Source organism: Mytilus edulis, chromosome 2, assembly GCF_963676685.1.
Source record: "Mytilus edulis chromosome 2, xbMytEdul2.2, whole genome shotgun sequence".
Classification (NCBI taxonomy): domain Eukaryota; kingdom Metazoa; phylum Mollusca; class Bivalvia; order Mytilida; family Mytilidae; genus Mytilus; species Mytilus edulis.
In genome coordinates, this window is record NC_092345.1 from 55,394,516 (window position 1) to 55,417,617 (window position 23,102).

The following is a 23,102-nucleotide window of genomic DNA, read 5'->3' on the forward strand; positions in this document are numbered from 1 at the left end:
TTGGATTTACAAGTTTTGGACTTCGGTAACTACGATTTTGCCTCATATGTTCTCATATTAAACGTCAGACCGGATGTGGCTGTGTATTTTAAAATCCAACGTTGGCCAAACAAACTGGATTGAAAAAGTCCATATTAATATACCACAGCGAAATTCGAATAAAGACAATAAGTTGTGGAATAAAAAAGCCATAAAAGATACCAGGCCTATTATTTTAAAACACCAGCATTTTACTAATCCACATAAGACTCATCCATTTCACTCGAATCAAAATGATTAAAAAAATTGAAACAAAATTTAATACAAGTGCAAAGTTCAAGAACATTGAAAATAACAAAACCTGAAAGATTATGCTAAATCAAACAAAAGTCATCTATGTCTGTGGATAGAAAATATGGCGGTTTCGTGTAACTCAATATTTCATTAACACTAAATGACTGCATCGATGCGAAATACTTTGACGCCAGCATGGCCAAAAAGAAATTTGAAAAAAAAACAGTCCACAAAGACAATAATAATCAAAATCAAGGAGTAAACAAAGACTCACAAAACCAAAGGACATTTACATATTCAACAGTTATAAATAATAATTAAGAAACAACACGAACTCCACTAAAAACCGGGAGTGAAAGCAGGTGCTCCGGAAGGGTAAGCATTTCCTGCACCGTATACGGCACCCGTCGTGTTATTTCTTTGTTCAGTTCGGTAATGATGGAAGGTTATTATGACTGAGGAAGAATATCAGATATGATTTCTGACACACTTTTGTCATAATGGCCAATCAGCTCATGATGGCGACCGTAAAATTTCACAAAACTACACAGACAGTTAATTATTTGGAACCGGTTGCCCAAGAAAGCAACTTACAAAGCAAGATCGTTGGTACAAAGTAGCCGGTAGTCTGATTTCCTAGTTTATGAGCTTTATAACTTCAGGGAAGCTGACCCCTGAAGGATGATCATCTGTTGGTCAAGAAGTTAAAGCCTTTGTGATACTAAATTTCTACTACAATTTAAACATTTCAAAAGTCGCAATGGTAAATGTTGTAAATGAGGAAATGAGGCATAGATTTTGGCTTCAACAAATCATCTGGAACATATTCATGACTATTTGTGGCACCGAAGTCGTATTTGCTGTTCAATATATACAACAGACAGACTCTGCTGTATGGTTGATACGAATCAATAGAAATTGCATAGCGGTAAAATCAAAGACAGTCTCTTTGTCTTAATGTGCACTTCTCAAAGAGGACGAAAGATATCAGAGAGCCAGTCACACTCATTGCTTGAAAATAAACTGACAACGCCATGGCTAAAAAATGATCCGCATTGTCAATTGCGATGTGAAGGTAAAGCTATGAAGCAGGAATTTGCCATGTACCGATCACAAACCAGGAGCCTATAATCCTGTGGTTGTTGTTTTATGCAGTCTACCATAACTGGTTTTATTTTTGTTGGAAATTAGCCGTTTAATTTTTCTCTCCGAGCCTTCAAGTTGTTTAGAAATTCCTACAATATTGGGTTTGATCATGAACCGGAAGAAGCTATCATCATCTTTCACGTCGTCTTCTTACCTAGACTTAGATCTACAAATTAACAATGGGAGTCGTTTTAGAATAACAATTTCATACGACAAAAAGTATGATGTCAGTTGGTTTATTTCAATCAATTTTAACATAGTGACACAATTTTGAATTATTGAATGTGAGAACAATATCTTCCAAATTGTACATTATGTTAAGGGATTACAAAATAATTCTTCTTCTAGTACAGAATATTAAAAGGCAACAATAGTTTATCAATGTTTAAATGTAAAAAAATCAACAAAGAAATGACAAATCAAGTTAAACAGAGACCTACTGAGTCGTTAGAATACGCGTCTCCTGCTTCGCATGCATAACACGTCATTAGAGCACACACTCAGTCAAATCGGGAGCGGAACACAATCAACCAATCTAAACATCAGACAATATTTCTGCTATCTGACGAGTTCAGACCACGAAAAACACGTCGCTATATATTGAGCTGAGACACTGAAACATTAAATGGGTTGATCCCTGTTTATGAATAGTTATTAAGTGTACCAGGATTATAATTTAGCACGCCAGACGCGCGTTTCGTCTACATAAGACTCATTCCGTATGTTGTTAACACGAACGAGCGTAAAGCTTCAAAGATTGGTATTAATAACATGTGGATGCTGAATGATGTAAATAGTACGAAAATCTATGACCCTTCTTCGTGCAATAGCAGATATAAAAATGTTACACAATTTAAACAAGAGTTCCGCTAAATTTAAAGACAAACTGAAAGTTTTTGTCATCGGAATATTTGTTTTAAGGTAATGCCAAGGCGTACACATATAAAAATGAAATCTGATTCGAATGATTTTTTTTTTGAAACTTGCATACTCTAGAAACTGGACAGAATATTTTGGTGGCTATGAGTTCTCTCACAGACATCCGATATTCCACTGACTGATGCAAACAGTGCATCTGGTCTAACCGACGTGTTACTTGGTTTATATTAGGTAATACACATACAGGGATTTGTGCAAAAGGCCTTTAATACAACGTTCCCCTATATCGACGATTATTTGTCATTGACTAACCCATGTGTGTGACTGTTGATCGCATCTATCCTATTGAAATTGAATTGACAATACCTAAAACACAGCTGCTTTATATCTTGACTTTCACATCGATATTGACCATGATGATCGGATAAAAACTAAACATTACCACTAAAAGACGACTTCAATGTCCCCATCGTAAACTTCCCAGTCGTAAATATCAACTTTCAAGCAGTTCGCCAAATATGGGGTTTATATCTTTCATTTGATACGAGACTCCAGATCATATTTGATAAAATATTGGTGCTTACATGGAAGCTTTTGAAACAAGCTTTCCTCTGGTACAGTTAATTATGTAACCTCTCCCCCTTTTTTTATAGTTCATTACTTGGTTGACCGTTATTGGATATTGGTGTTGTGCAGATGATTTTTGTCGTAACCTATTTTTACATGACAGGTTGTAAATGTGGAGCGTTCTAACAATTTTAGAGCTCTTGAGGGTTTAGTTTGCTCAATAATTCGTTTTAATTTTTTTATGATTTATGGAGATGTATTTAATGTGTGTAATTTCGTCTTTTTCTTATGGTGTTGTCTGTCTGTTTTTGAATTATGTTTTTTTTTATTACACCTTGGTATGTGTTTGTGAAAAGAAAAATCTTAAAAATACTGAATTCCGAGGGAAATTCATAACGACAAGTCCCTAACCAAATGGCAAAATCGAAAGCTCAAACACATCGAACGAATGGATAACAACTTTAATATCCCTGACTTGGTACAGACATTTTCTTATGTAGAAAAGGTGGATTGAACCTGGTTTTATAGTTATCTTTATTTTCTTTTCATGATTTGGTAGCCATATTTAAATATATTTTTGTGATTTAAGTTTAATTTTGTCAATCCAATATACCTTTTCCAAGTTCTTGTAAAGGTAAACAAAGACAAAACCCATTATATTTATAAATGAAAAACTATATGGTGCTCCAAGGATGCGTGTGGTTTGGTGGCGGACCATACTCGTAATAATAAACTCAGTTTATCCAGATGATACTATATACTAGTGCTTGCGTGTTTGTTCTTGTTTTTTTGGTAAAAGTTTGCACTTTACAAGAATGCTATATGAATAAAGGCAACAGTAGTATACCGCTGTTCGAAAGTCATAAATCGATTGAGAGAAAACTAATCCCGGTTACAAACTAAAACTGAGATAATCACATCAACTATAAGAGAGAAAACAACGAAACAACAGAAACACGGAAGTGCAACAAAAAACAAAAAACGACAATGCAACACACACAAAAACGAACTATAAGGTAACAACTTCCATTTTCTTCACTTGGTATAGGACATTTTAAGAAAAAAAAATGGTCGGTTGAACCTGGTTTTGCGGCTAGACAAACCTCGTGCTTTAATGGCAATGTTAAAGATTACTCTAAAATGACATTACATGACAGGACTACAGTACAAAAAAATAATACAATAGGAAATTTCGACATGCTTAAAGTTAGCAAAGGTACCAGGCTTATGATAAAGTTGTCGTTGCATTTAAGATCATCCCAAATTCTTTTAAGGACTCATAAGGTTTTTTGTGTGTTAAATTTGTGTTATTGCTTTGACACATGTCTGTGTTGATTCTAACGTTAAAGATCTAGATAAACTAAGTTTCCCTTTCAAACTCTCAAGTTGGGCCATTTTTTGTGTTAGGCCATTTGTAAATATTGTATTGAAGACCTGTTGGTGACCTTCTGCTGTTGTTTTTTTCTATGGTCGGGTTGTTGTCTCTTTGACACATTCCCCATTTCCATTCTCAATTTTATTGTCTTTGAAGTACGAAAGATACATTTACATCATCTATAATTCAGTCTGCCTCACATCTTGACTTCCATTTGGATTTGCGTCAACTTCAGGAGCTCATGAAATCTCCTCCCAGTTTTTGGTATGGTTTGTGTTGCTATGTCTTTAGTTTTATATGTTGTGTTTTGTGCACTGTAGTTTGTCGTTTAATCTTTTTTCTTCTTTTTTATGCAATGGCATTGTCAGTTTGTTTTTGACTTATAAGTATGAATTTCTGTTCTGTATCTTTGGATTCTCTTTTTCAGATACCATGTGTAACGAAAGAAAACTACACTATTCGAATTTTTATTTTCAACAAAAGACAATCTACTTTACTTACAACTTTGCAGCAATTGTTCAATCAATAAAATGTATTTGTAAATTATTTTGCCAGTTTTGCGACAGTGATAAATGCAAATTCAGCACCTAAAAAAGAGATCAAACTAAAGCACTAAAACATTTTGAATTGATGTGGCTTGACATCAACTTTGCACCATACTATTTAAAAGCGCACCATTGATATTTGTTTTGTAAAAATACAAATACAGGTTATTCTAATTTTGAAGTAAAAGTGAAAAAAGGAAAATTCAATAAATGAAATTATTTAACATTTTCATCGGAAGGAGGTATTATTCTAATGTGTACCTAATATAACTAAATATAGTCACAAAACATATGATATGAAAAAAAAAATGAAAATCGTATCTCTATTGCACAATAATATATAAAGGTAATGTATGATGAAAATAAGTTTTAAACATGATATTGACATAATTGTTGTACTTATGTTTTAAGATTTAGGTATCAATATTATAGCAAACTGGCATATTTTTGTTTGAAATAGATGGCAATCATGTGTGTACTATAATTCACCATAATTTTAGAAAAATTGTGCATTTAACAGATAATTTCAAATTTTAGCAAGTTTTCGAAATTTAAATCATAAAAGGATTATTGCTTGAACATTTGAAAAAAGTTTGTATTTTTAATTTGAAAATGAACCAAAAGTCGTTAGCTAGTTTAACTTTCATTCTATAATTTAACCTCTCATACGATGGGACAACTTGATCCTATATACATTTTGGTGTTTAAGCACTTAGTTTTAGATATCGTGCGTACAAAAAAAAAAACGTTGAAAGATGAAGCAAAGGAATAAATTCTTCTTGTAAATATTAAGTTATACCAACAAGAGTTACCTTTCTTCGAACTTTTTTTTTTTTATGAATGTTATATTTATAATGGAATGTATTCGATAAATTGATAAAAAAAATGATAAAAGAATTATCATAAATAATTTAAAAAAAAAACACACAATAATTAAGGGAAAAAAATATGGGAAAAAAAATATAATAAAAAAATGATAAAAAGTATAAATGATAATTCACTGGAATGACTGAAGTCATCACATTTTCATAAAGTAGACATGTTCTTTGCACCACACTGCCAATTGGTGCAAAAAACATAAATGGCGGAATTAATAAATTCAGCCATTTGTAGTTCCCCCTTTCATCGATATCATATAAGCTATAACAAAATAAGAATGAACAAATATTTACAATGTTAAACAAATACTATACGACATATCACAAAACTTAACAATGCAATATTTTGTATACTACAAACGGGCCATTTTCAGCAATTAGGAAAAGACCATGTATGAACAATAATATTTTTTTTATTCTGATTTACTTTTGCACCATTGGTCTTTTCTGGTCTGTTCAATTTCTACATAAACACAAAATATGTTTTGCATTTTTCATGACCTTTTTTAACAAGAATATAAACAATCAATGTAATTGTAAATTTTAAGTATATAATCCGGCTATCTAAAATCTAGCATTCGATTTTTAATTCGATAAAAAGCATGCTATGTTGATACCTACTTTTATTATGTTTAATTTTAATAATTAATGGAAAAACATGAAATTTTTAAGAAAAAAAATCTAATAAATTTGACCGTGTACACTTTTTTCGTACACATCAGAATTTGAATTTCCTCAATATGGCTTTCTTACTTATCAAGAAATTTCTCACTTTTATGGTACCCTATAATATCTTCAATTTGAAAGAGTGAGATTCTGATGTCCACGGATATGTATTTAACTACACTTTGTTATATCGGGCATGTTGCATCAAATTACCCGTTTTAAGCATACAATCGTAACAGCACATTAAATATTGGACAGGCACCTTGAAGCAATAAATAAATTCAAAATGAACTTGTCTTTGTACAAATAACACTTTGTTCTTGGTATGAACAATAATTTAAAAATAAATTATCACAAATTATTTCCAAATGTTTACAATGTATTGTTTCATACTCTATACAGGACACTTTTATCAAACAATTGTGTTCCAATATTATATAACGCATCAGCGTACCAGTGGACACCCTCAGAACCAATGTCTATTGCGTATGGATATGATATGTATTGCAGTATCCAGTGTACCGCTCTAACGGGGGCAAAAGCCGCATGCGCTATAACTTCATTATTCATGACACCATAACAGGAAGTGAGTACACCGTCAACAACAATATTACCCTCTATCGTCAGTGGGGCGTACACTCCACTTGATGTCTTTTTTGTTAATGCAACAACTTTTGACGGTATAAAATTGTTTGTACTGTTCGAAACTAACACAAATTGGCCCACTTGAACCTCTTCGGCATATGCCGAGGAAAAGTCATCTGAATAGTTTGTTTTTGATACGTATATTAAATGCTTGTCTGTGATTTCAAGTGAAAAATGATCCTCTGTTTCAATATGAATAAATGTGGCCTGCTTCTGACTGTTTTTATCAAGAAACATGATGACCTCACTAAAAACTGGAACCCCATCAACTGTTTTACTTAACACCTTTTCTCCCGTATGTAGATCTTTCATTTGAACATATCCTCTTGTTTCTGATTGGATAGAAGATTCACCACTGAAACATCCTCCAATGTTATTTGCAGCAGACGATTCTGTAAATAGAACAAAAAAATGAACCAGATGTCTCCAAAATGTAAAAAAAATATTTTGCTACCGAAATAACGAAAACAATATTCACACAAAAACAACCATGTTTATTTCTAAGTTTAATTTCTATATTAGAAGTTATAATAATCAACACCAGAAATTCACAACTTTCAACGACTTTATTATTTGTACGTAGAGGTGATGATTCTAAGCCTTTTACACAACCAAACATTTCAATCGAATATATAAAATTGCTTTTTCATTGTAATACTTGGCCAGGGAGATAAAGTATCACTCATACGTTGGAGTGGGTGCTTTAACCGCTGGACTTTATCGCTATGTTATGTCACTGTTATTTCAAAGTTTGTATAAATTTGGTCCGTACTTGATTTATTTTTTAAGTGGCAAAACTATGTACAAAATTCTTAAAGTCTGGAGTGTTTAAAATGATTGTTTGCATTGTCATGTTGACTCTGCATAAAAAAATTCCGTATCCTAATTATAGTAAAACTGTGTTTATTCTGACTAAAATGGCATACCCTAATGCTCTTTTAATATTTATATATTACTAAATGACAAAGTAAAGAATTTAGCAAACACAATTTATTACACATTTATTATAATTATATCGTTTTATTATGGTCCATGTCTGAAAAAGTTGATTTAGCCGGTATGGTACCGTTGAAAATCATCTTCACGCTCTTGCAACCTAAATGAATTTTCAGTAGATTAAATCTGATAAAAAAATAAGTTAACTGTACTAAAAATACTCTCAAAGATACAGTTCCATTTGTCAATGAATTTTATTATGTCGCTGTAATTGCCATACAAAAATTATACAATTAGATATTTTAATGTTTGATTCAGACAGGTCGAGACTATTTAGAAATGGCAAATAATGTGATTTTGCACTGAATTTAAATGAAACTTGTTATGTGAGTAAAAAACACAAAAGTTCATCCGCGGTTTAATTAAGGTGGAGTTCGTTTTGCTAAATCTTTAATTTTAAGTGTAGATTTTTTTTTGTACTATTGTTTGTCTTTTGACCATGTTGTTGTCTGTCTTTTCAACATGGATTTTGATAACCTCATTGGTATCTCCCTTTTATCAAACGCAAAATCATTGCTACGGTGTGATAAATCCGATGAGTTAGAAATAAAAACAATTATCTCCATAAGGTACTAAAAAGCATCGAATTGATTTAGTTTGGAAATATTTGACAATATTCGACTTGAACTAAGGTCATAGGCAAAGTTAATGTTGTCCGTCTTCTTCGCCATGGATTTTGATAGCTCTTAATAACTTCTCGCGTTTGTAATGCAGCATCAATCCTATCATATGGTAAAACTGGCAAGTTAGAAATGAAAACAATATCTGCCTAAGGCTCTAATAATAATCGAATTAATAAAGTTTGCAAATATTTGACGCTACATTATTTGAAATAAGGACATAGGAAAGGTTAACCTTACACGGTTTTGACACTCTCAATGTCACTTTTGCACAGCCATTACCTGTACTAAAACACTTGTAATCAGAAAAGATTTATCAGTATAGTTTCCTACGTATGCAAAAATCAATTGAAAGTAATATAATTGTTATGTAATAATCTGGCTCAAACAAAAAGAACAAAGGTTGATAAAGTCCTTTTACAACCTGTGCTGTAATACAACCAAGGCAATGCAACGAATCGTGTAGACTATAATTATAAGTATGTTTGTATGAATGCATACTACAGAAAAAAAATAATCTGAATATTACGACCATTAGTGCCTCCTTACTGTTGTTTAGGAAACCAACGCTTATCGAACTAATACAAAAAATCTGTTGTGACAACTTTATTCTACAACTATGCTACTTTCCCCATTGCAGACTCGTTAATCAACAGACTATTACATGCATGTACTTTTCTGGGCGATTACATTTAATCCTTTACTAATCCAAAAAAGTTGGTTGGTAGAAAAGGTCGATTGGTGCGATAAAAGTCTGCGTTATGCAATTTTAATCAAATATATTCAGGGAAAAACTAGTCTCCGAACTTGCAAAAAACAACAGCATAGAACAACAATTTCTTGTTTACTGGGATAAGAAGATGTAATAGGTTAAAGATAAGATAAATCGTAAAGTTAATTGAACAATGCTTGTATCAACTACAAAGAATAACTTAAGTAAGGCAGATGCATCAAATGTCAGATAGCAGTTGTAGCGCATATCTCCATATAGGAATACTCCCGGGACTAAAAATTTGTTTGGAGCATAAACATCACAATTGAAAGTACACAAACAATGTCAATGCACTGACTGCAGAGAAGAATTTGTAGTACCAAGACGTCTAGGGTTCATTTTACTTGGCTATTTCTAGTGTACTAATTTACTGCAACAGATGCGCATTTCGACAATTAATGTCTCTTCAGTGATGCTAGAGGTCGAAATATTTGAAAATCTAAAACGTATTAAATAATTGAAGATCTTATAAAACCAAAAAGGTAAAAAAAGTCAAGCCAAAATCATTCAATTATAAACCAAGAGCATACAAACTAATTAAAGAAATATATCCAAAAAAACAACAACAAACTACAAAAGTATAAAATTAACCAGCATCGTGTAAGCTATGATTTTTTACCAACGCAGTGCCTTCGACGCGAGATCGTAAACAGAGATTTAAGCGTTCCTATTAATTATTTAAATTGTGCACGAACCATTAAGTTTTTCGATATTCGTGGTTCGTCTATAGTGAAAGTCATAGATTTGTTGCAATAAATGTCGAATTCTCTATTTCTTAGAATAGGCAAAATAATGCAGAAATTTGACATTCGCCCAACAGTTGCTACATAAACATTTATAATAACTTCCTCTTGTATTTGTCGGTTTTTATTATAATCGGTTATTTTGACTTTGGGTTACATTCTTATTTCAAAATGCAGTTGTTAATGTCAGTTATACAAGGAAATTGTTACAAGGTTAAACCAGCAACAAGATGAAAATGAAAAAAACTAAAAAGTACTTTAAGAGAAAATAGAGCGAATAAAGAAACTAAATCACGGCTAGCTTTCAAAGACAAACAAGATAAACTAGCATGGAGACTTTGTAATAGATACCGACATTAAGTAAATAACAATCACTTCATCGATATAGATACTCTAGACCATAGGAAGGACGTTTGCACTTCTGGCAAGGTTATAAGTTGTTTCAAATATCATGCGTATATATGGTAGCTTTATTCAAAATATATAAAGCTAAAGCATTTACTAATGTTATTTTAAAATGAAAATAAGAGGGCTGTTTTTACAAATAAAATATGTCCGAAAATACAACATAAAATTTTGATAGAAATTTCTGTACATGTCACAACTGAAAAGCAGCAATGCATTTGATGTGCCTTTGCTTGTGGTTATATCAATTGTGTGCAGTGATTTTGCGTCACTATCCCTTTCTTTTTCACATTCTAGTTAATTTTGGGAGTTGCACCAGATATGAAATGAATTCATATGTGCAAAAAAATAAATAATAACACGGTCGGAAATCATAAGATGAAAAGGCACTTGAAGAGGAATTAAAACCTGCAAGTAAAAGGAGGACATGTGACACAAAAGAGACCCCTCGAGCTTTTCCTCAAGAAACATATGAAACGACAAACAATACTATAGACCAGCAAATACCACACGGCAAATTACAAATAGAGCCACTTCCTTATATTTTGTTCTTTTCATGAATCACAACTAAAATACTCAAAACTTTTACTACCTTTATTATGGAATACAACGTCCGTTATTAATAATGAATAAAACACTATCTTTATTTAATATTTACGGTCGTCAGACGTCAATGGCGATTTTATCAGGACAATAGGATGTGAACTGGTTAAATGTTGTGGGTGTTTCAGGTCCATAAAATTAAAGGCAAGTAGCAAAATAAAAATTGTCTGACCTCAATCTAGAAAACGGTAAATTCATTCATACATATGTATAGTATTCGGTAATGGAGCTGCCTTTGCTTTACAGATCCTTGCTATAATGTGCTTAATAGCATTTTTAGGTAAACCTGTCATTTGACATAGGATAATTTCCCATGTTGTTTCATGCATTTTTTTTTTTCAATTTTCAATACGTTTTAAAAACTAAGAGAAGTTGCCTTTGAGACAACCATCCACTAAAGGATATCTTAAAATTGGATTTGTAGAGCATTGTCCAAGCTATGGAATTTTGGAAAATAATACGGAAAACAAGATACTTGTTGTAGATTTTTGTTTAGATCTTATGTTTTAAATTATAAAACACTTTTTATTTTGGTCTACATTTCCATTAAAAAATTAAACAACTTGTGTTAAAACAAACTTATAAAACAGAGCTGATTTTTTCACTCATTTTCAAAGCTTTTACTGCAAAGGCTGATCCTTTATAACATATTGATATCAATCGGGAACAAACATATTTAAGAAATAATTGATGCAAGCTATACTTTATTGTAGTTTTAACATGGGTAGGCATTATATTCGTGATTATTTTTGTCCGAGCGATAGTGCGTCTGTGTAGGCTCTTCCATGAACCTCTCTTTTTGTTTGTAAAGAAGCAAACGGCTTCCACTGTACTTTTTCAGAGGGAGGAGTTTGAACAGCCAGCATGAACGGTTGTCGTATCTGGGTCAAATATGTCAATTTCGGAATGCAACACATTACAGTCATAATTAATGATTTAGTAACATCATGTACACCATTTAAGAGTTTGAAAGTGTTTTAAAGGTAAGGAAATATATTAAGTGCATGATAATTTGATAAAATTCATTATTCTGAAGAAGTCAATATACGCATGTGCAAACAAATTTTATTGGATTTAGAGCATGGGTTTGTTCACAAAGCGAAAGAAGCACGTCATATTAGAATTGTTATTTTATAAGTATACATTACTTCTTTTGGCGTAATGATAATATGGTAATACATGTAGTTTTCTCGAATCTTGAATGATGAAGTTTTTTTTTTATAAATACTGTAAAAGTTTTGCGCCTTCATTTATATATTGAACGTATAAACATAAATATAAGGCGTAGACTATATGCTTACATTCACTGAATTTAAGCAGAACAACGAAGACGTAGAAACATAGTTTGATTCCTATAAATGTTACCCGAATGCTTTTTATATTGCTTATAAATTTCGTTTTTATAGTTCTGCTAACTAACACCTTTTTACTCAGACAATCTTCGAATGACAAAGCCTGTTATAAAAACATCAAAGACTATCCTTGTCTGAGCACTATAAATGGAAACAGGCAGTTATTAACAGGTGATTAATTTTTATCGCGTCTGAACATCTAAATAATTATTCTAATTAATACTTATTAGGTTATTTTACCTGAAAATAAGTTTCTGAATGACAAAAAGTGTGAAAATTATTACTGTTTAATGACAATGCACCTACCCAAATAAGCGTGCGAAATATAGCATCGTTAGATGAGGTATGGTGAAAAAAAGATTCATATTTCATATCAGCGATAATTTGAACAAACGTTTCTATTTTACTATTTTTTAAAAAGCGTTATCAGCCCAATAAAAGGGATGCAAAATGCATAATCAGATAACGAGAGTAAATTTTGTGTCAAATTGATGATATTACACAATAATTGAACAAGAGAAAGAAAGCGTTTTTTCTTGATCTTCTAAAAGGAAGCACATGTTCAATTCAAGCTAAAATTATATGGGTCAATCTTTCTTTAATATGATGACGTCGGTACGTTAAGTTTGGAAGCCATTAAACGTTAAGTGTGTTGTCCTCACTTACATAGTACATAGATAAATGGATATTTATGTAATTATTCAAATTCATCAAATCAACAAATCAATTTGAGTTTCTTTGAAAAAATTGTGGTTTATCTCCTTCACGTGGAAATAATTACTCTCCTTCACGTGGAAATAATTACTCTCCTTACACGAATATCGGAGTTGACGTCTTCAGTAAGTCCGTTCATAACTGCATCCTTTTCTATACGGCATGTAAAGTCAAACGGACTATAGTCTTGCACATGGGTTTTAATAACAGGCGGGATATTGACAAATGGCACTCAATATAATTTACATGAGTAATTTCTAAAATCATTTAGTTCCATTGAATTAAAAGAGAGAGAAAGATTGGCAAGGTGGATAGGGAATGTAATGTTGCCTTGCACCACTTTACCCTCACTGACTTCCTGCATACAAAGGTTCCTAAACGCATTTCTGATCATGCCTGCAGTATATATGCTTCAAACTTACCTGATTTAACAGAACAATGGATATGACCACGTGATTCATAAAACACCCAATCAAAACCTGCTTCCACAGCTAAACGTGCCAACATGCCGTATTTTGACCGGTCTCTGTCACTGGTTGTTATGTCTACAGCTCTACCTTCATAATGGAGAGAGTCTTTGCAATGATGGTTATCTTCATCCCACGCTTCGGTTACTCGCAGTTTAACACCAGGCCATGTATTCATCACTGAGACAGCAAGCGCTTGTAGTTTGTCTTTGGTTCTCTGAAATGAGTGAGTACATGATTTAAAAAAAAAATAAACATATCAAACTAGTGCAATTAATAAAAAATGTTTTCTTTACATCTTTTATCTGATGGCATTAACTTATGTACATAGAACAACTTATTGACACAATACCCAATCTAAAATTGGCACTATGTTAATTTATTAACTGATATGTTTCAGAATACATGTAATATATACTATGCAACACGACTAATAACGTCACAACTTAGTTATATTTGGATAAAGAGCAGACATGTCACTTTATTCAAACTGAAAATTGTTGAATTGTCCTTTTACAACGTAAAGAGAACACCTCAGGTGATCACTGGTGTTTATAAATGAATCAACAAAAGATTAAGTGCAGATCCTAGAGTACTCACAGTTACTATGAGCTTGTTCAAAGCCAATAAAATCTAATGAATACAATGCATCTAAGACTATGATATCAAGCTATACAAATTAAAAACATTAACTTACAAGTGTTAAGATATAACACTAACCGAATTGTTCGTTGTTGTTTGCTTCTTTTCTGTGCAGCCACTGATATTAGTTTGTAGAACAACATGATTTCTTATTAGCGACTTTTATAAAAAGACTTCATCTTGCTTTCAGAAACTGCCATCATTTTCTGATACGGTATTGGTTTCTTATTAACAATTTTAAAGATTTTAGTTTGCTTCCAGAAACTGACAACAATCTCCAATACGGTATTGGTTTCTTATTAGCAACTTTAAAGCTTTCAGCTTGCTTTCGGAAACTGCTAGCAATCTCAAATACGGTATTCGTTTCTTATTAGCAGCTTAAAATCTTTCAGCTTGCTTTCAGAAACTGACAACTGACAGTTTTCCTTATACTTGTAGACTTGTGTTTTTGCTACACATCATACCGCAATTTTCCCTATACTCCTTTTATTGCATGATCATAGAAGAATGTTTTGTTATTACACTGATAGAGAAAAGAGGTTGGTTTGATATCTCAAAAACTAGTTAAATACCAGCATATGCACATGTACCTGTTCTAAATCAGGCTCCTGGTTTGTGGTTGTCCTTGGTCATGTCTTAGTGTAAACTGGATCCCTGTTGTGTTTACTTATCGCTACACGAGATGGAATGGCGGACCAGCCTTAGTGTAATATTTAGAGTCGTGTAGATAGCAGATCTGGCTAGTTTCTGTTTAATTTATTCATATATTGTTTAAGACTCGGGGCAATCTCTATTGTTGAAGAATGCATATTGATCCCTAGATGTCTTTTAATGATTTTTTTTAGGTCCTTAGGCTATTATCTATGGCCGTATACCCCATATCTCTGTTTATTCATATAAATAAACCACAAACTCTAATACTTGTTTACAAGTATATTTACAACCCATATTTCAAAATGGGATATCAAATCAAAACAGCTATTGTATCAAGCTGAAATTATGTAATGTTACATAGTTTATGATCAAATGAATAACCTTAACCTGATAATATAGACAGTAAATTCTAATTCAATGTTACAATAAATAAAAGATATACCATGATAGAGAAGGTCACTTTTCTTCAAAGTTTAAATATTTATTTTGATTAAGATAGATACAAAAAAGAAACATACAATTGGGTATTTACTAAAAGCTTGTTTCATGATTATTCAAAGATTATTTTTTTGCAAAATCAAAACATTCTTTCCACAAAATTCAACTGATTAAATACCTATTTACTTTTAAAAGAAATTTTATAGATTGTTTTATGATAAGTTCTTTACCTAACATGGAAGGATAATAAAAAATAGAAGATCATGCTAAAAAAATTGTAAAAACTAAATTCTATAGAAATTGTGAAGCTTATGTTATAAATTTAAATCCACTTTAGTCGAGCGGTTGCTTTTGGCAATACATAATCAAAAATCAGTTTATCTACAACTTTAAAAGTTTTGTCAGAAAGATACTGGTAAATAAATAAATTTAAGAAGAATTTAGTTGAGATTTTTTCACACAATTCACTATCATTATTTGTTCAAGAAGAACATCTTATGGGAAGATTATATACGGATTAATCTGTCCTCCTGTATGAACAAATACCATTCACCCAGAGAAACAAAGTAATGTTGACCAGCTTAAAGCTCCCTAATGAGAAAAATACTACGTAGAATCAAGGCCTATGTTCTTTAATAATAAATTTAATTACATGATAATATTAAAAGAGGGTTACATTGATACAGAACGGTATGATATATATCCAAGTTTATCGGAAGAAAAAATCGGACCTATGGTATGTTTCACGTTATGTTAAAATAATCACAGATCTTATTAGTATATACTCCCAAGGTCTCAATAGAAAGGTAAAAAACCACAATTATATCTTTACAACTATATTTATACCTTTTTAATCTTATTGCATAATTAAATTAAAAGAAATTGATTCTTTAAATTAAATATCAAATACATTAGTTTGGCTTGATTTGTCTTGTTGGTATTGGGTTAAACCTAACTAGAGCCTATTTATGAGATAATGCTTTTAAAAATATGGGACGTTTCTTATATTTTTATCGATTAAATCTTGGCAGGTTATAAAAAAATGTATTTCAAGGAACATCAGACATAGCAGAAAACATGAATGTATTTTAAATTTAGCAACAGACCTTCAAAAGACCTGCTTTGAATTTTTTATGATACTGTATTATTTAACAACATATCAATGTATTTGATTATTCATCTTGCACACAATTGCTAACTGAAAAGTGAGCCATATATTAATACGACGTAACTCGAGTGGCCACATAAATGAATATTTTACCTCAAAATGAGGACAAGTATGCTTAAAATTGTTATTTACAAGGATAAGGGTTCTTCAGCTGAATAACACCGTCTTTAGAGCGTTTTACAGTTTCGGCATAGGTACAAACAATTTTAAGTTCAATAGTGATAAAGATCAATCTTTTGTTCTGAAGATTAACGGCTAGATGGACCATATTATATATTCACTTCAGATAAACAAGAATAGTATTTTATTGTAAGTCAAATCGTACATTTTTGTCTTTCATATTCAACACTTCAGACTAAAGGTAAACAAATATAAAAGTTAGTACATACAACTGAGGAGTGAACGGTTTTAAAGTTAAATATTTATTTTAGTTCGTTAAACTATAAATTTAGATATTTGTAAATAATTTAATTTTATAAAACAAACTTTCCTTGAATATTAATTTCAGTTTAAATTGCTCATTTAAGATTTTTGTATAAGGCTTGTCATTCTTTTAAGTACACTCCATACAATAGATATTTGAAATATTTTAGAAAAGGAAAGTACAAAAATGTAAACTAAGGAAGTATAGCAAAAAAGGAAGAAAAAAAAAACACGTTAAACGAGTTATGCATTTATAAAAAAAATAAAAACACAAAAAAAGAATAAATTTTAAAGCATGAATAAAAAATCATCACGAAAGGAAAAAAAAACGTTCATAAATGTAAGTCCTGGTACACTGTCCCTTCAAAATATTGAGATATTCGAATAACAGTAGTTAGTGAAAATTTGTTTCCGCATTCTCAATGTTTGATCCTTAATGTCTGTCTTTTTAGCCGTAACAAATGCGTTCACTCACAAAAATTAGCGATTCTAATATGTCCAAACGTTGTCTTTCACTTGATAACTATTTTAAAAGTTGTTCAAAAATTCAAAATATTGTTAAAATGATTTTATTTCGGAAAGTGTTGTTACCTCAATAACCGCCTTTCTACAATTGATATGTTTATTCATTTTGCTAGTAAAACAATCTCAGTTCATGACTACTAGTAACTTTGGTTCAATTTCGAGGCCTTGTTACGATGCAGAGACTTTTTACGACCACTAACGTACAAACGGCTAATTGACAGTATTATTCTAGCCTGAACTAATAAAGTCTTACGGTCGACATCACAGTTTGATCGAGCAATATTAGATCTACTATTGTTGACACATTTTCGAAGATAATTCACATTCGACAGTAACGGATTTCAACTGCATCTTCAAATCACTATGAAATATGGCGGCAATTGCATGCCAATCAGAATAAACTCTCCGACCAACGTTGGTATTGCTCGTAATTGTTGTTTCTTGTTGAGTTTTGTGGACCTGTTCGTCTTTTTGTAATCTTTCGTCTTTTTGCCATGGCGTTGTTAGTTTTCTTTAGATGTATGAGTTTAGATATATTGATAATTTAGATATTTTAGACGCCATTACATACTGTGCTTCGTGCAGTTAAGTCACTAGTCATAAGTGAATACAGCACATAACACATCCAAAGTGAAAGAGAGATTAATATCAACGCATATTTAGATGTTTTGGAAGTACTTCGTTTCATGACTACCCCAGCTTTTCAGGAAACAATTTGTTTAAAAAAAAACAGTGTATTGACTTTGAAATAGTCACTCATTTCTGTTTTTTCTTTCTTTCTTGACTTATGAGAATATCTTTTTCGCTCGTAACACAACTCACATGATTAAAACATTCAAATCATATAAAATATGTAACATGAAATAATTATAGTGTGTTTTTTTTTTTAAAACTTATCGGAATTTGCTGTAACAAAAAGGGAGTACATGAATATTTTAGCTACCTATCTAACAAAACAGTTTTTTTTTTCTATTTACCCTAAAATTTATTAATAATATATTATGCTTCCATATCAGATAACAAATTAAACACTTATCTTCATTCTGTTAGACGAATAAAAGATGAAAGTAAAAGAGGTATTATGACTTCCACGTTGTGTCAACTTGACATCCTGACACCTAATGGGTAAAAAGAATTTCTAATGTGGTTGTAAAATTTCTAAGTTTAAGATATTTGTTAATATCACGTTCGTTTTGCGAGGATCCCTATGAGAGAGGTTTATATTGTATTTGACATTTATCTGTAAAGTTTTGACAAAATGAAGTATTTCAATATCATAAATTACAATAAAATTGAGAATGGAAATGGGGAATGTGTCAAAGAGACAACAACCCGACCAAAGAGCAGACAACAGCCGCAGGCCACCAATGTTTTTTTTTATGCAGCAAGAAACCCCTGCACCCGGAGGCGTGCTTCAGCTGACCCCTAAACTTAAATGTTCACTGGTTTAGTATGAATGGACGTCATAATAAACTCCGATATATACATAAGAAACTAAAATTAAAAATCACACAAGACTAACAAAGGCCAGAGGCTCCTGACTTATGACACGCGCAAAATTGCAGCTGGGTTTAAAAACTACATGTACATAGCGATTAAAGTCCCTCTTTTGGCCTCATTTCTTCAAGACTGTATACGAAATGATTCAGTCTTTTCCTCTTATGTAGTGGTCGTTAAAGATTCTCTAAGTGTTAATTGATTTAAGTCTTTATGTCCATTCATGTCATATTTCGACCATGTTAGGCTTCGTTTAACAATTTAATCAGACTACATTGAACATTTTTTCCGAATCAACAAGATTATACATCTTTTATCATTGTCATTGTCATAGATAAACTGCTGGATTTCATTCAGTTGATAGTTTAATATAATAGAATAAAAGACAAGTTTACAAATAGAACTAATTAGACCTTGATTAAAACTGCATTAAATTATACAATAGTAAACATTAAAAACATAAACAAATGGAGGGTAGACTTAAATATCCCAAAATTTGTTCATACCAATGTGTAAACGACTATAATGGAAAGCTGTACGAGTTTATTTATACATCATTCCATGTAATCAAGGAACAAATGATGTAAAATAAAATCCTATTTAAGGACCCTCTACACCTGAAACGCTAACAGGAAGAGCAACAATGTTCTACAATGGACAAATCGCAACTTCATTAGAAATTTCTTTACTTGCGCACAGTGACCAAATTCGAATGAGTATTATAATACTCAAAATTGTTGGGTCGACCAATTCATAAATTGAAAACACAAAATTACCAAACATGTTACGAAATAGTTTTCACTGGACGTATAGCAAACATAAACAGCCAATTTATCAAACCTGAAGTTAATTTATCAAAGCCTGAATTTGCGACTCATTACTCCATTAGACGAATCTCTTTACAAACCGATTAACAGTTTCACTAGCACTTAATTATCTGAAAGAACCAATAACTTCTGTTAATTTAACAATTTTATAAAGTTTTGATGATTTGTCAATGTTTTTTATTTGAATTTCGCATTTTATATAAGATATGAAGATGTGGTATAATTGCCGAAGGACCATTTAGTTAAGAAATTTACTTATCTGTGTGTGGAAACATATTATTGAGAATGGAAAACAGTACACAGATACGTTTCTGATAAATTTTAAATTTTTATTTCAATACAAATACATAAGGGGTTATAAGTGTGTTTGCCAAAGAGACAACTTTCAACTAAGTTCGAATGACGTAGATATAAACAACAAAAGATTAAGGCAAGTCCTTCAACATTGAGCAAATATCATGCTGATAGTAAATTGGAAAGGCCCCAACAGCTCAAAATAACCAAAATACCAACGAACTGATCTATGACAAAACAATGAACGACAAACGACATGACAGACAAAAACCAACAAAAAAAACCCAACAAATTACAGACTCCTGAATTTTGACAGACACATAAAGATTGTCAGGACCTTTAATTTTTAGGTTTTAAGTTAATATTTGCTTCATTCTATCAAATTCGAGGGTCATCTTTATAAGCATATATAATGTGATAACATTTTCAACACAAGACAGAGTTAAAAAGCACAGACACAATTGTATTAATCAAATTATGGAAAAAGATTCAAAGTGAAAATAACCGGCACTTCATGGTGTAGTCAGTGGAAGTTTGATGTTAATCCGTCCAAGAGTAACATAGTGCATTTCCGAAATCCATCTATCGATCGTAGTAGCTTTAACTTTACTTGTTCCAGACAAAACATTACCTATGCTACATCATATAAATATTTAGGCATGTGGTTAGATGAACATTTATCGTATGACAAAGCCGTACGCGAACTATCAAAATCAGCGAGCAGAGCACTCAGTGCGTTGTATGGCAAATTTATAAGCGCAGGTGGAATGACACACTCTGTATATTCCAAGTTGTATTCTACTATGCTTGAACCAGTGTTATTTTATAGCTCGGGAATATGGGGCACAAAAGTGCATTCAGTAATAAACTCTATTCAGAACAAAGCAGCTAAATTTTTCATGTCTGTTGAAAGATACACGGCAAATACTGCAATTCTAGGAGATACGGGTTGGACCTCGTGTTTTACGAAACAAAGAACTGCATGTATACGATTATTAAGTCGGATATTGCGATCTGATGATACGCGTTTAACTCGAAAGATTACCGAGTGGACTAAAAATCGACGTAAAGGATGGTACGTTAAAGTGAAAAGTTTTGCTGAAACCGTTGATGCCACTGCTATACTTAATGATATATTAATTTCTACAAAAACTGTTATGCGAACAATTAAGCAACGCTTTGATGTTGTTGATAACGATGAATTCAAACAAGAGTTGTTTGACGATTCGAAAAATGTAAACTAAATAAACTAAGGACATACCGTTTATACAAAACAAACGTTAAAACTGAGCGATACCTTAAGCTACAACTCCCAAAAAATGTGCGTCGAACTGTTTCCTTGTTCCGTAGCGGGTCTTTGCCGTTGGCTATCGAGACAGGACGATATGCCCGACCGCGAACACCAGTAGATGAAAGACTGTGCCGACTATACAATAGGAACGATGTTGAAAGTGAAAAACATTTTTTGTTGTTTTGCCCATTATATGACGATATTAGGTTTGAATTGTTTGCAAAAGCTAGAACTTTAATTGATGGGTTTGATACTCTTGATATGGACAGTAAATTTATTGAAATAATGTCTTGTGAAGATATACAAACTTCTTTGTCATACGCAATTTTAAAATCTTTTCAGAGGCGAAAACTATTTAGCACATGAGAATTTATCAAGCAATAATATTTAATGTTTTTCTATTGATATTTATAAACAATGATTTTAACTCAAATAATTTATTCATCCTGGAAAACCTTTTTACTTTTTTTTAAGTTTAACTGTGATAATTATTATTTCTATTTCTTATTTTTAAAGCTCAATGTGATGATAATCTTTTTTAAAATTTGAGTTTTTGTACATATAGACTAAAATGACTTGTTCAGTGATTTCTTTATTTTTTTTAACCTTTAGATTTTAGAAATGTTTGTACATAAGTGTCTCATAAGTCTACACAAGGCTGGATATTTGGTCATTTTATTTTGTGTTGTTTATGTAATCAAATATCAAATATGTGACACTATAATAAAATAAATCATTTTTCATACTAAGCGCTCATATTTATTCAATATTGATTGGTCATCTAATCGCAGTTAACATCAACAATGAACCATTATTGACTCTAAACGAGAAAGTTTTTATGTATGAGTCTTTAAAAGATTTTTCTTGCAAGGTTCTGGATAGTATGTATAGACAAAAAGAAGAAAACTAATAAACTCGAATCTTTTAAAATGCAAATTAAAGAATCTGATTGATACAGGTTAATTGAAATATTTCACAACACTTTCCATATCGGAGTCATATACCAGTGTTAATTTAGAGAGATGTCAAATTTATAAATTTTTATACAAACAATAAGATACAATTTCAAAAACAGACACATGGTCCATACCATTTAGATACCACTTATCCTAACATTTTCCTATCTTTATACTTTTTTTCGGTTTACTTTGTTATCATGGAAAATAAGTTCTATATGATAGTAACACTTCTTTAACTATAAAATGAATTAATTTAAAAAGGTTAATAGACGAAACAAGATATCGAATTTTTCTTTGATATAAGACTTTTATTCGAAGTAAATCCTTATGACCAAAATGACAGTTTATTTTTTTAACGATCCTTCATCTTTCCATTGTCTTTATACACACTCAATGCAATGAATCGTTATTCCTTTCAATACTTCAATTAGAGGTAGAACATTTTATACATGGCACAGGTTTTTAATTTTTACAAACACTATTTGGTGTAATTCAGATCTATCTTAAACTACTAGTAGTATTTGGATGGATTCAAATGATATATTTGTGTGTAAGTTTTAATTTTATTGTAAAATAATATCATGCTAAAGGAAAAGGTTTCAGCTTCCTTATGGCATTATGACTTCAGCTCACTTTGTTTGTTCTATTTGGTTTTGTCAACTCACTGACATTTTTTTTAATAATTTTAGGCTTTCCAATCATTTTGGTAACAGGCCTACCCGATAACGGTTCAATCAA

At 31.5% G+C, this 23,102-nt stretch overlaps 1 protein-coding gene across 5 annotated transcripts in view; it reads right to left on the reverse strand.

The window, feature by feature from the left end:
• Nucleotides 1–4,691: 4,691 nt before the first annotated feature.
• Nucleotides 4,692–23,102, reverse strand: part of LOC139512455 (sonic hedgehog protein-like) — a 72,220-nt gene continuing 53,809 nt past the window's right edge. For all 5 annotated transcript variants that reach the window (XM_071300064.1, XM_071300067.1, XM_071300066.1 and 2 more), the window contains 2 exons: nucleotides 13,602–13,863; nucleotides 4,692–7,366 (listed from right to left, as the gene is read on the reverse strand). In XM_071300064.1, the coding sequence (XP_071156165.1) occupies nucleotides 6,717–7,366; nucleotides 13,602–13,863 (912 nt within the window). In that variant the 3' untranslated portion in view covers nucleotides 4,692–6,716. The remainder of the gene's footprint in view (nucleotides 7,367–13,601; nucleotides 13,864–23,102) is intronic.